The 13,401-nt window shown below is 42.0% G+C and overlaps 1 protein-coding gene across 2 annotated transcripts in view; it reads left to right on the top strand.

Moving 5' to 3' along the window:
* The window catches only part of kalrna (kalirin RhoGEF kinase a), a 154,165-nt gene continuing 140,764 nt past the window's right edge, over window positions 1-13,401 (top strand). For both annotated transcript variants that reach the window (XM_084954647.1, XM_084954646.1), the window contains exon 1: window positions 1-323. In XM_084954647.1, the coding sequence (XP_084810773.1) occupies window positions 257-323 (67 nt within the window). In that variant the 5' untranslated portion in view covers window positions 1-256. The remainder of the gene's footprint in view (window positions 324-13,401) is intronic.

The raw sequence follows: 13,401 nt of genomic DNA, 5'->3' as shown, positions 1-13,401 counted from the left end.
GGGAGGGAGGCAGAGAGACCCTGGCGGACAGAAGCAGAGAGGAAGGTTGGACCGGGAACAATAGAGAGAAACGAAGCCTACCCTGAACACCAAACAAACCGAGAGGGCGACAAAAAGAAAGCAAACCACATCGGGTGATGGAGGGAGAGCGAGCTAAGCGAAGGACATGTGAGGAATAAAGACGCGAGGATCTTTCCCGAGCGGTGGGCTTTATTCCCGTCTTTCTTTGTCACTGGATAGTAAAACGGATTCCGGTATGAACCCAGCAGAAGCGGCCGAGGAGGCGCCCAGCGACCCCGACACTGATGCCTTCTACAAAACAGGTAGGAAGAGCGATCGGAGCTGATCTCTCCAAATCTAAGACAAAAGCATCACACCCGAGATCAATTTGAGCCAGAGCCGCCCGAGCAAGCGCACGAAAGCAAGAGAGCAAGAGCAGAAATGTGCAGAAAATCAGCTGGAAGCTGCACTAGCAGATGGGAGGCAGCTGCAAACATTCTGCTTCAAATAAGCAGAAATGTTGCGCTGTTTGAGGCTTTTACGCGGATCTACAGTGTCATGTTGATTTCCGTGTGTGTGAGTGTGTTAGCTGATGCTGTTGGTCTACAAAAGAAGGAAGAATCATGGTGGGATCACATCAGATCAGCAGCTGAAAGGCTCGGGAAAAAATGTCCAGCATGCTACAAATGGCAGTTTGTGGGAGAAGACTGTGTGTTTGTGCTGATACATGGACAGAAGGCACAAGATCACTGAGTCCAAATAACTGGTCTGCAAGAGGAGTGCAAGAACATACCGTCATCATGGAGACAGTTCATTACAGTGTCATTACATTGTACTTCCAAAGTGCTTTAAGATCATTAAAAAAGGAGACAGCAGATCATTTCTGGTATCTTTTATGACGCTAAAGGCTGAAGCAGATATTAGCAGAACGCCATGGCCACCTCTGATTATTACATAGTGGATCCTGATCCTGATCCTGATCTCTGCTCAGCTTTGACAAGATCTCCAACACCACTGGCTGAAATGCAGCTCCAAGCCCTCCGTCATGTTTTACAATTAGTTGTTAGACACTTGCTGTTGTACGCCGAACACGTTGGATTTAAACCTTCATGAGATCTGCTGCCATGGCAGTCTTTTCTTCTTGTTTCTTTTCCTTAAGAATGACTTGTTGATGGAGGCGTTTCTATTGAGACCAGGCTGCATTTGTTACCTGTTAACGTTCAGGTGCTGGTTGCTGGGTTTGGGCCATTAACTCAGCTTTCATCACTCTGAATTTCTTGGCTAGCTTTGCATGAACTCAGTTTTATTTATATACCAAACAAATCACAACAAGGCTCTTAGCATGCTGTTTGTGGAGAATCTCACAAAGAGCTGAATTTCTGTCAGCAGTATAATGCAGTTGTTTCCATCCTGGATGCAGATTGCATTTACTATAGTGCTCCTGTCCTTTAATGCAATAGAAATCCAACCAATGCTCATGTCTCTGCTCCTGAAAAGCTGTATCGCTCCACAGTTTTCCTTCTGCACCTGAACTAAATTCAGCTGATTGTTTTAGAAGTGCACAGGAAGGAAACGACCATTATTGTTTCCTTTTTTATCTGCCTGGTGTGCAGTTTGTGCTTGTCAAACTGGGTTATCTTTGGAATATTTTATAGATTCAATTAAAGAAATGGGAATCAATTATGGGATTTTTGTGAGCGACTGTCCGAAGAAAACGTTTGAAAGACATCCATAAAGCCCGGACAATAATTGCTCCAGACCACTTTATAAAATGAAAGTCTTGGAAGTAAACTGAGGGCTGGCTGAGACTTTTGCACAGTACTGTGTGGCTTCAGGTGTGTGACACAGTTTCCCACACTGGGATGTGACACACATGCTGGGGTGCACTCAATGAACCCATCAACACCAGTTTTGGTACCAAGAGAACAAGTCATGTAAAGATGCCAGCTGTGCGGCAACACTGGCCTTATTTACCGAGACCAACACGTATGTCAGAGCGCTCGTTTACTGTTCAGCATGCCGATGAAACTCCTGGCTGACCCCCTCCATACATCACTGGATATTAGATTTTCTCACCATCTGCCCTCAGACTGTCAGGCTGAGCAAGTACATATCCTCCATCCTCCCTCTGAGCACCGGAGTCCCCAGAGGCATAGTGCTGTGCCGCTTTCTGTATTATCCATAGCCATTCGCCATAGTCATCATAGCCACGGAGGACACCGCTGTACAGCACATGTCATTTCTCACATGGCGACACAAGAGGCTGCAATGTAAAAATCTAAAAACACTAAAACAGTTTATTGTGTAATTTAAGAGTTTGGGACTCTGGATGCTTCGGGTTTTTGCATGAACGCTGACAAACCGAGTAGCTGCTGTTTCTAATGCCCTGGTGTTTTGTCAGTGTTGGATTCAAATCCCTGATTCTATAATACAGCATGTTGTGTTCTGAAGTGTAAATGGTCACAGGCAGAGCCAGAACAACCTTCTTCTTCATGATGTTGAGGTTCTCTCGCTGATCCTTATTGGCTCATTTCTGGAATAGTTTGGGAAAAATTAAAAAATTGGTTTCTCAGTTTTAACTTCTCAACAAAGTTAAAACTGATTAGATACTCATTTAGCTTTTACTATTTAAACATCAGAGCGTAGTCATCCTTTCTTTTGTGAGCAATAAAAAAACATGCATTTGGGCTAAACTGCATCTCTGTGTCTGAACAGTTGTGAAGATTTTTGTCCTGTAGGTGATCAAATGTTAGACTGACAAGGACGAAATCAGAGATGGCGCTGTTCCACTTCATTTCTAAAACCAGTTCCACTTATTATTCTACCAGTAAACTGCTCGTACATCATGTTTCTGTCTCTAAAAAACAAGAAATTATCCTTTAAACCTGGCGTGTGTCTAAAATGTCCTTTGCATCCATGATGGCTTCGTGTTGTGGGGCTGGATTCAGTCTGCTGTCAGACATGTGAGCCTCATGGTGATTCTACAGCTTTTCTTTGTTTAGTTTATTGAATGAGGGAACAGTTTGAAACAAACCCTCAATAAATTCTGTTTTTATGTATCAAGACATAATAAAATCACCTGACATGACCAGTTCTTACAACAAGATGACATATTACATCCTGCTGTTATTGAACAAAAATGGAAACAAAAATAAAAGTTTACTAAGAGGGTATGCAACAGTCAGGGAAGGCTCGTGCGGTCACTTCCAAACCACTCCACAGTGAGAATGATTATCCACCAGTGGGAAAGTTCAACACAGTTTCCAGTCATATTACAAACAGTGTAAGTGCTTGTGTTGTTATAAAGATTAGAAGTGCGGCTGCACTGATGCACTGTTTGTCCGAATCCAGGTTGTGATGAAATATGAAAAATGTGATGTGAGGCTTTGCTGCATCTGCACTCGTCCATCCGTCCATCCGTTCTGTTACAGTGTAACGTGTAACGGTTACACGCACACCTCAGGGTTGCAGGGGGGCTGGAGCCTATTGTAGGCAGGCTGAGCTGCAGGGCGCACAGGTTGTCACAGGGATAACTGCAATAGCACGAACACGAGTGCTTTGTTTGCAAACATTAATACTGACGTCAGATTACATATTCATCTGCTCTCACGTTAACATCATTCATTTAAAGACCAAATATAAGGTCTAATATTACCCACCGAAGCACCATTAGGTATTTCTGTTTCTATACATTGTATAATAATAATTGTAATATAATTGTACTATTATGTGTCACGAACCACACAGGAAATATAATTATGGAGATAATTTGCCCAGTTAGCAACTCTTCCTATTTGGAGATCATCAAAATTATTAGCAAAATGTGAAAAGTGGCTCATTTCTGTTACTTATTGAAAGTTTTATTCATTCATTTTTCCTTTGGGAAGGAAACAAAACAGGGAGGAGAAAATGGAGAATGTCATAATAGCAACCTAGGCTGAACTCATATCTCTACACATCACTGTACATGCTGTTAATAACAAAATAATGTACTTTAATAAAATACCTCATGACTGTTTTTGACTGTTCACAGGTTTTAAATGTGATTTTTAACTTTAGTCTTTTCTTGTATCTGGTTGGAAAAAGCATTTCGCTGCCTGTTGTACTGTGTGTGACTGTGTTTGTGACAAAAATGAGTTCTCAAGGAATGAATCCATTTTTCCATCAAGCATATGTACTAGTACATCCATCCATCCATCCATCCATTCGCTTCCGCTTATCCTTTTCAGGGTCGCGGGGGGCGCTGGAGCCTATCCCAGCTGTCATAGGGCGAGAGGCGGGGTACACCCTGGACAGGTCGCCAGTCTGTCGCAGGGCCAACACACAGAGACAGACAGCCATTCGCACTCACATTCACTCGCACATTCACACCTAGTGGCAATTTGGATTATCCAATTAACCTATCCCCGTACTAGTACATATGAAGCTAAATACATCCTCTAAGAGAACATTGTCCCGGAGTCTTTGTAGCTTTGTAAATGACCAAAGAAGGTGAGAGCGCCTGACGTCCGCCCACGCCGTCTCTACCTGTGCCGGGTTGTAGCTAATAGTTTTCCTGTGCAGTGTAATAAGGAGGCAGATTAGGTGATTCTGTCCAAATTGTCTCCATCATTTGTAATGATCTGATGATTGCTGTGTCTCCTACGTGCCAATCACTCTGACTCTCTTTGGGGTCTCACAGGTTTTCTGATTTAATCTTGTGTGAGGTTGAGCCTTTCCCAAATGTAGTTTCTTATCGTTCCATCTAGTCGTATACTCTGGAGAGCATCAGCAGGCCACGGGTCTCATTTATGCAGCATAATAATAAACTGTGAAATTAGGCAAAGCTAACCCACTGTGTGTTAAATGTGACCCCAGGTGCCTCCTGCCCAAAGGAACCGAGACATCATCTCCTCCCTGTAAACAATGACAGAGTTCCCACCTGCTTATTTCTGTTTACTCACTTGAAGTTTATTTCAGTTCAGTTTTTGGGTGATTAGGATATCCGGGTATTGTATTGATTTAGATTCACTTCACTTTATATTTCTGTCTGATAACCTTGTAGGGTGTAAAGTTAATGGACAGAACTGGGATTTTGGAGCTCTTCTTTCCTTATAATGGGGTAATAATAATAATCGGTCCTTTGTTTTGTTTCTATCCTATCGATGGGAGGTCTGATGGACAAGTGTTTAATGCTGTCTTCATAATGTTTCAGAATAATCTTTGAAGATTTATTTGACTTCCTGTGGTTCATGGATTGAATAAAGGATCTCTAATCTTACTTGTTGGTCTGCATTGGGATCTTGATCACATTTCTAGGTTTGTTTTGCAAATCTCAGTTTCAAAATCCAGTATTTGTTTTAAATTTCTCTTTTTTTTTCGTGACTTTGCTTAATGTTTCCACCAGCTTGTCATATTTTGCTCTCCTCACCTTCCTGTGTAGGCTGTTTTCTCTTAGTGGCTTTGTCTGTATCCCACACAAGACTTGGACATATTGTCCATTTCACTCTCCCTAATGCCACCTTTGATTTCCTTTATAGCTAATTTGTTGTTTCGGATACTAATATTAGGCCTCCTTTATTTATGTTATTCGGATGAATCGTTACATAAAAGTCTTCCTAACGAGCGGCCCTTTACTCTGAGTGAACTCAGTTAAGTAATGAGTGGAGTTTTTTTCTAAAGCATGCCTCCAAAATTAAACATGCTCGTCAATGAAGGACCAAGATTGTCTGTCACTTTCTGACAGCTGTGACGAGCCTATCCAAGCTGTCGACAGTCCTACTTTTCCTGCCTCACGTTTCCTTAAACACGTCAAAGTTAAGAGAAGAGGAAGTCAAAGTGGCCGTTCGAGGTCTTCTCTGTTTGCGCAGTCGACGGTGGCTCCTTGACCTGGACCCCACGTCTTCCAGCTCTTTGCATGCTTGCTGCGCACCGGTGCATATTTTTTCACAGCATTTGGAAACAGATCCTATTCTCCTTTAATGCTCTCTTTATACCAGAGTGTTCTCTGCTGTCTTCTACAGTTTGGGATTTGCAGTCGTGACTGAAGTTTCCCACGTGAATCTTCTCCTTATTCCAAGCTTCTTTCAGAACCATGTGTTTGGCTGTAAGCTCTTGAAGGTTAACAATGTTCTTGGGGGAGCACTGGGTCATGGTTTGTTTACTGGGGACAAACCATGAGGTATTTTATTTTTAGGTCAGGGTCCTGTGGTAGCTGGAGCTCAGTGCTCAAGAAAGTCTCAATGAACTGTAGCACCAAGTTTCCCACCTCCCCTCCTCTGCTCCAAAAATACATGTGCTGTTTCTTCTTGACTATATCAGTAAGGTTGTCTTGCTTGGCCCTCTTCAGCCCCTCTACCTGTTCCATGTGGGTCTCAGCTTCTTCTGCTTTCTCCAATAGAATTGCTTCATTGCTGATTATTTGTCCTGTGTGTTTAATTTTCTATTTAAGTCTTCATTGTCTCATGGTTATTTCCACCATGCCATACTTCTACTACCGTTCCATGCCGTTTCTAGCTCGGTCCACTGTTGTGTTGTGGTGCTTTTCTATTCATTGGCTTTTACAGAGAAAAATATCATATATGAAAATAGCTTGAAAATAGTTATTTGTGAGACTTAAACTTTGTATCTGGACAAAAAGAAAATAATACTTTGAAGAATTAAGAATCTTTAACACTCTAATGCACAGCCGTACAGTACAGTGGAATGTTATGCTAATCAGCAGTTTATAAATAGGATGCTCAATTATCAGACGGAAACAGGAAGTAACACAGATGCATTCATACCTACACACATGCAATCAGAGAGCAGTGTCTGAGTGTTTATCAGATATCTGACGCCAGCTGTCTCTCAATAGCTGCTACTGTTGCTATGCTACCAGAATAATAGCAACTTTGTATGTATTTATTAACATAACAGCAGAACTTGTGACGTCATTCTGCTCTTTGTTTTACAAACACATGAAGCACATGAAGACCAGCTTCTGTAGCTACGTTGTTAAAAGCAGCAGCACAACATTCTTGCTGAATGACAGTTTTTATGTCAAGTCTGTTTCTTCATGCTGACACACTCTACCTATTCACACCAGACCGATTCCCACTATGCTCCTCATATTCCAGAAGCGAGGAGTCGAGCGAGCACTCGTATGCATGAGAAGGTAATTAGAGTTCATTTTCTCAGCTAATCTGTTGAAAGCCATGAGTAATGTCTGTAGCCATGGAGACGTTTAGAAACGATAAAGGGTGGCAGCTGCTCCAAACAAAGTTCACTTGGAAATTTCAATAAGATCACAGATAGCATAATGTAGCAGCGGTTAGCTTTGTCACCTCATAGCCACACGGTTCCCTCAGCTTTTCCAGTGTGATTTTGCTAGTTTACTGGTCTGCTCCTTGAGAGCATCTCAGTAAATTATTCATTTTAGCACAATTGCTCAGTACCAAGATGGTTCCTTTCAGTGTTGAGCTGGAAGTGTACACACAGAATTGTGTGTAATGCCAGGAAACGGGAAGTTTCTTTGTTTTAATAGACACACTTTACAGTTTGTGCGTCATGATCATTTCCACTTGTTGCAAGCAGCCTTTACCTAACAGTGATATCATCAGTGATAACTGTGGAGCCGAGGCATAATAAACCACACCAAGAAAATTATAGACACTACAAACTGTTTAACATTATAGATGGGCATAACTGATGCTGTCTATTTCAGGCTTTTATGCTGTGGTATTATTACTAGCAACTACCTTAATAATATCAGACCACCAATCAGCTCATTTATTTTTTAAAATACTCTTTTTTGGCATTTTGCCTTTATTGGACAACAAAATGGCCGTGGGTCAGACTCAAACCTGCCAAACTGCTGGCCATGTGGCCCGTGGGCGCCTGCTCACCCAGTGAGCTAAAGCTACACACATAACCTGATAGTTAAAGGGCTAACGTTAAGGTGTAACTGTGTAATAGTTATAATAGATGTTTTTGATCCGTAACAAATTTAAGAATGAAAAGACACTGTGTGTGTGTGTGTGTGTGTGTGTGTGTGTGTGTGTGTGTGTGTGTGTGTGTGTGTGTGTGTGGTCTGCAAACAGATACATTACATGGGTGAATGAAGCTTAGAGCCAGGTGAACCTTGACTATAAGCACTTTGAGAGGGGTCAGAGTTTATGCTCAGTGTTTGACAGCCTGATGTCAGGGCTGCTGTTTAAATCAGTTCTGACTTTACTGAGTTTTTTCTTCCGTTCATTTTCCATCTTCTTCTGATAGTAGTACTTGTCCTGATCTATGGAAAGGACAAATAAGGACAAAATTAGCCATTGCTCTGTTGTTTCTTGTTCACACTTCTTAAATATCTTCAGTGTCGAAGAGCAGAACGATTATGGAAGATCACACGTTTGGTTGTCCATTGGAAATATTGTAAAGGACTCATCCATTCCTACAGTGAGAAAGTGAAAGAGGCTAGATCTTCTTATCTCAACAATCTTATAAACCTTAGTAAGAATAATCCCAGCGTGTTATTTGGCACCATGAACAGCACCTCGCAATTGCCAGAACATGACGGGCTTGAGATCCAAAATCTCCTTAACTTACAACACTGATGCTCTTTACAAGAAAGGTCAGAGCAGACTCATCAGGAAGGCCAGCTCTAGGATGCCCCGTCGACCCACTGCAAGTGGAAGGAGACAGAAGAACAAACATAGCATCAGTCATGGACGATGTCTCCCAGCCCACACATGAAGCTGCTGCAGAACTGGACAGCTCCTTCAGTGACACACTGCTGCATCCTTGGTGCACAAAGGAGCAAGGATGCTCTTTGCTCTTTTTAATAAATGTTTCTTATGCTATAAATGTCCCCTGTACAGTCTCTTATTTTATTGTTTTTAATTTTCTAGTCTTTACTTTTGGGTGAATCTGCATGCTCCATCTGCCTGTCACTGCTGGAACACCTGAATTTCCCCAGTGAGGGACAATAAAGGATAATTCTATTCTATTCTATTCTATTCTATTCTATTCTATTCTATTCTATTCTATTCTAACTTCCTCTCCTTTAGAAGATTTCCCTAAGTGGCAGGAGTCATTTACTTTATTCCCTCATCATCCTCAGTACAGATATTCTGTTTCCTGTCTTTGGAGTGTTACAGGTACAACCACACCCAACATCCAAGGATTCAGTTCAATTCAATGTTATTTATACATTGAATCACAACAATAGTCGCCTCAAGGTGCTTTTATATTGTGAGGTAGACCCTACAATAATAGATACAGAGAAAAACCCAACAATCATGTGACCCCCTATGAGCAAGCACTTAGGCGACAGTGGGAAGGAAAAACTCCCTTTTAACAGGAAGAAACCTCCAGCAGAACCAGGCTCAGGGAGGGGCGGGGCCATCTGCTGTGATTGGTTGGGGTGAGAGAAGGAAGACGGGACAAAAGCCTTGTCTAGGATGAGCTTGTGTGTCCAGCACATCCCACAGCTGCTCAACTGGATTAAGATCTGGGGAATTTCACTGCCAGGTCACACCTTCAACCATTCCTGAACTATTTTTGCTTTGTGGCAGGGAACATTATCCTGTTGGTATCCATCAGGGAATACCATTCCCATGAAATGTCAAAGTAACATCCAAATTGATGGTAGAGCATTGCCCAAAACATTACACTGCCTACGGCAGCTTGTCTCTGTGCTAGGTATTCTGCAGCTACACTCCAGGCACACACCCTTGCATCCACGTGATGTAAAGAAAGCGTGATTCATCAGACAGGCCACCTTATTCCACTCCTTCTTGATCCAGTTTGGATACCTGTGTCTAATGCAGGATCTTAGAGCGGTGAACAGGGCTCAGCGTGGGCAGCCTGACTAGTCTGCGTCTATGCAGCCCCACACACAGCAAAATTTGATGAACCATATATTTGGACACCTTTCTATCATAACCAGCTTTTTGGCAGTTTGAGCCACAGTAGCTCATCATTTGGCTCACTGCAAGCATCTCAAAGACATGAAATCTAGTTCCACTGATTGTTAATGACTGACTCATTGCACTGTGGGAACCCTGAGTAGACCCCTGACTTCCTTTTTCACCATAATGCAAGCCTTCCCTTGAGCTTGTGCTGAACTGTAACAACAATAGCACTGACATATTGACCGTTGTTGTGTTTTCCTTATTGATCTTATGCCAACAATTTCTTTTCTTTGAGATTTATAGCAAGTGGAGTGTCCTGTTTCTTTAAGTGAGACCTCAGTCCTGAGTCATGGTGAGGAAACCTGGGAGGAGGAGCTACATATCTATTATTGAAGAGTGTGTGTGTGTGTGTGTGTCAGGGTGGGGGTGGGGTGTATGCCACTTTCATTGGGAACAATAAGACGCTCCTGAGGAGAGAGTTAGGGATTCCCTCCTTCCCTTCCTCCATCTCTCATTGTCTTCCACTCGCACACCCAGTGTCAAGTACAGTGGCAGATGGGTGTGAAAATGAAGTGTGTGTGTGTGTGTGTGTCTGTTGGACAGACAGTCAGAAACAGAGAGAGGAGAAGGAGATGCAGCTTAACTGGATTAGCTCTTATTACTCACCAGGGGACAAGCAAAGCAAAGGGTGAGAGGAAGAAGGGGAGACAGAGAGAGAAAGAGGGAGAGAGGGGGTGTTAAATAGATAAATACAAAGAAAGGATTTCCTCTCCTCCCCCTTCTTCTTTTGTCTCCTCCCTCCTTTAAAAGCTTTCTAGTCTTTGGACAGCTGCAGCCATATGGTGTGTGCATGTGTGTAAGTGTTAGTGTAATGAGCATCCGTTTGGACTGTAATCAATCACAGAGACATTTTATAGACATGTATGTGTGTGTGTGTGTGTGTGAGTGTGAGTGTGAGTGTGTGAGTGTGAGTGTGTGTGTGAGTGTGTGTGTGTGAGTGTGTGTGTGTTACAAGCTGATTAGTAGTGCCAGCTAATAGATTGTGTGAGCAGGTATTTGCCTTTGTCAGTGTGTGTGTGTGTGTGTGTGAGTGTGTGTGTGTGTGTGTGTGTGTGTGTGTGTGTGTGTGTGTGTGTGTGTGTGTGTGTGAGTCAGAGAAAGGAAGCTGTTATCATGACTGACAGACTAGAACAGAGCTGCTAAAAGCCACTGACAGGCTGTTAAGATCGTTTCTATAATATCATTATAGAAAATAGAAAGTTCTATAGTCTACAGACAGACGGCCTAAATCCAGAATGTATTTGACTGTAGAAAGCTGCTGTAAGTTGGGGGTCTTATTCTCCTTTTTTATGCATTCAAACATTGGCATTCTTCAGAGAGTGTGATTTGTCCAGTGCAGATGCACAGCAGAGATTTGTCCTGTGGCTCTTCTAAGTTGTACCATACATTTGTGGAGTGGCTGTTTGGTTTCTCCTCTACAGAGGTCACAGAAGCACTCATCCTATGTTGTTTAATGTGTGTTTGGGAGTTTAGTCCATGGGATGTCAGAGGTCAATGTACTTGGATGTCATGTTCGGAGAAAATTCTCAGTTTCTCTGATAAACCTGCGACATAAGGTTGACAGTGTTATTCAGTTTGTCATTCTGTTTCCTCCTTGTTCAGTTCAATTCAATTGTATTTATATAGCCAATTTACAACAACAGTCATGTCATGGCTCTTTATATTGTGAGGTAAAGAGCTAAAATAATAAAGAGAAACCCCAACAATCAGGCCACTCCCTCTGAACAAGCACTTTGGCGACAGTGGGAAGGAAAAACGTCTTTTTAACAGGAAGAAACCTCCAGCAGAGCCAGGCTCAGGGAGGGGCGGGGCCATCTGCTGCGACCAGTTGGGGATGAGGGAAGGAAGACAGGATAAAAGATGTGCTGTGGAAGAGAAACAGAGATTAATAATAACTTACAATTAAGTGCAGAGTGCTGCATAAACACATGGTGAGTGAAATCAGGTGAGAGAAGGAGAAAAGCTCAATGCATCATGGGAATCCCCCGGCAGTCTACACCTATTGCAGCATAACTAAGGGAGGATCCAGGGTCACCTGGTCCAGCCCTAACTATGTGCTTTAGCAAAAAGGAAAGTTTGAAGCCTAATCTTGAAAGTAGAGATAGTGTCTGTCTCCTGAATCCAAACTGGAAGCTGGTTCCACAGAAGAGGGGCCTGAAAACTGAAGGCTCTGCCTTCCATTCTACTTTTAAATACTCTAGGAACAACAAGTAGGCCTGCAGAGCGAGAGCGAAGTGCTCTAATAGGGTGATATGGTACTACAAGGTCATTAAGATAAGATGGGGCCTGATTATTTAAGACCTTGTATGTGAGGAGCAGGATTTTGAATTCTGGATTTAACAGGAAGCCAATGAAGGGAAGCCAATACAGGAGAAATCTGCTCTCTCTTTCTAGTCCCTGTCAGTACTCTTGCTGCAGCATTTTGGATTAGCTGAAGGCTTTTCAGTGAGTTTTTTGGACTTCCTGATAATAATGAATTACAATAATGAAGCCTAGAACTAAGGTAAGGTAGACCCTACAATAATACATACAGAGAAAAACCCAACAAAGATATGACCCCTATGAGCAATCTAATCTAAGATTAGTCTGTGTTGTCCAAGGATCCATGCTCCACCAATCACAAGTATTCAGATATTTATCAGGGCTTTCCTTGTAGGTCACCAGTATACTTGATCCTATGTAATTATTCAGCTGCTTTTAGTTGTTGATGTGTGTTTGAAACTCAGAGGCGTCTATCCTGGAGCTTGCTGAGTGGTCAGCAAACAGGTAAAAATCCAGAGAAAGTCAATCAAAGCCATGCACAATGTTACTGAGCTGTCTTCATTGTTTATTGATTGAATGGTTTCCCTCCATTTAAAGATGCATAACAACACATCAACTGATTCTATGCTCACCATCTTTTACAGATCAGTCATTTTTCCTTAACTGATTATTTCGTTAAGAGAAAAAAGCCTAGCACACTGATTTGTGATGTCACTCGTCTCAGCTGGCTGTAGCTCAGATGGTAGAGCGGGGTGTCTCCATGTGGTATACAGTACTTTGAGTGCTTGACAATTTTCTGTGCTTTTTATTTGTATTTTTTGTTTACCTGACAAATCTGCGACATCATTTTGTCTTCTGTATTTTACTTTCTGGCATTTTATTTACTGTCCAAATGCAATTTATCATTTTATAATCAATAGTTATATTCTTGACTTAATAAGCTGAAAACTTAAAAACATGTAAAGCAGGAAAAAATAATCAGATTACTATGATAAAACTAAAAATAGCAAAAGATTCTCCCAGCTGAATAAAGATTTGTTACATTTGAAACAAAAATAAGAAACATTATTTCTGCGTTGGTTACATTTGTAGCTTTTCTGTTCTGCTTCTGTCACTGGGAATAAAACGGTCCGTCAGTCTCTGCGGTATCTTGTTAACTGCACATGACCTGATGTCAGTGGTCAGTGTTCATCTGTTGCGTTTTGTCATTTTT

The sequence above is a fragment of the Perissodus microlepis genome, chromosome 16 (genome assembly GCF_051167445.1).
Source record: "Perissodus microlepis isolate ML-2025 ecotype Zambia chromosome 16, ASM5116744v1, whole genome shotgun sequence".
NCBI classification, from domain to species: domain Eukaryota; kingdom Metazoa; phylum Chordata; class Actinopteri; order Cichliformes; family Cichlidae; genus Perissodus; species Perissodus microlepis.
This window is presented reverse-complemented; position numbering and strand designations above follow the sequence as displayed.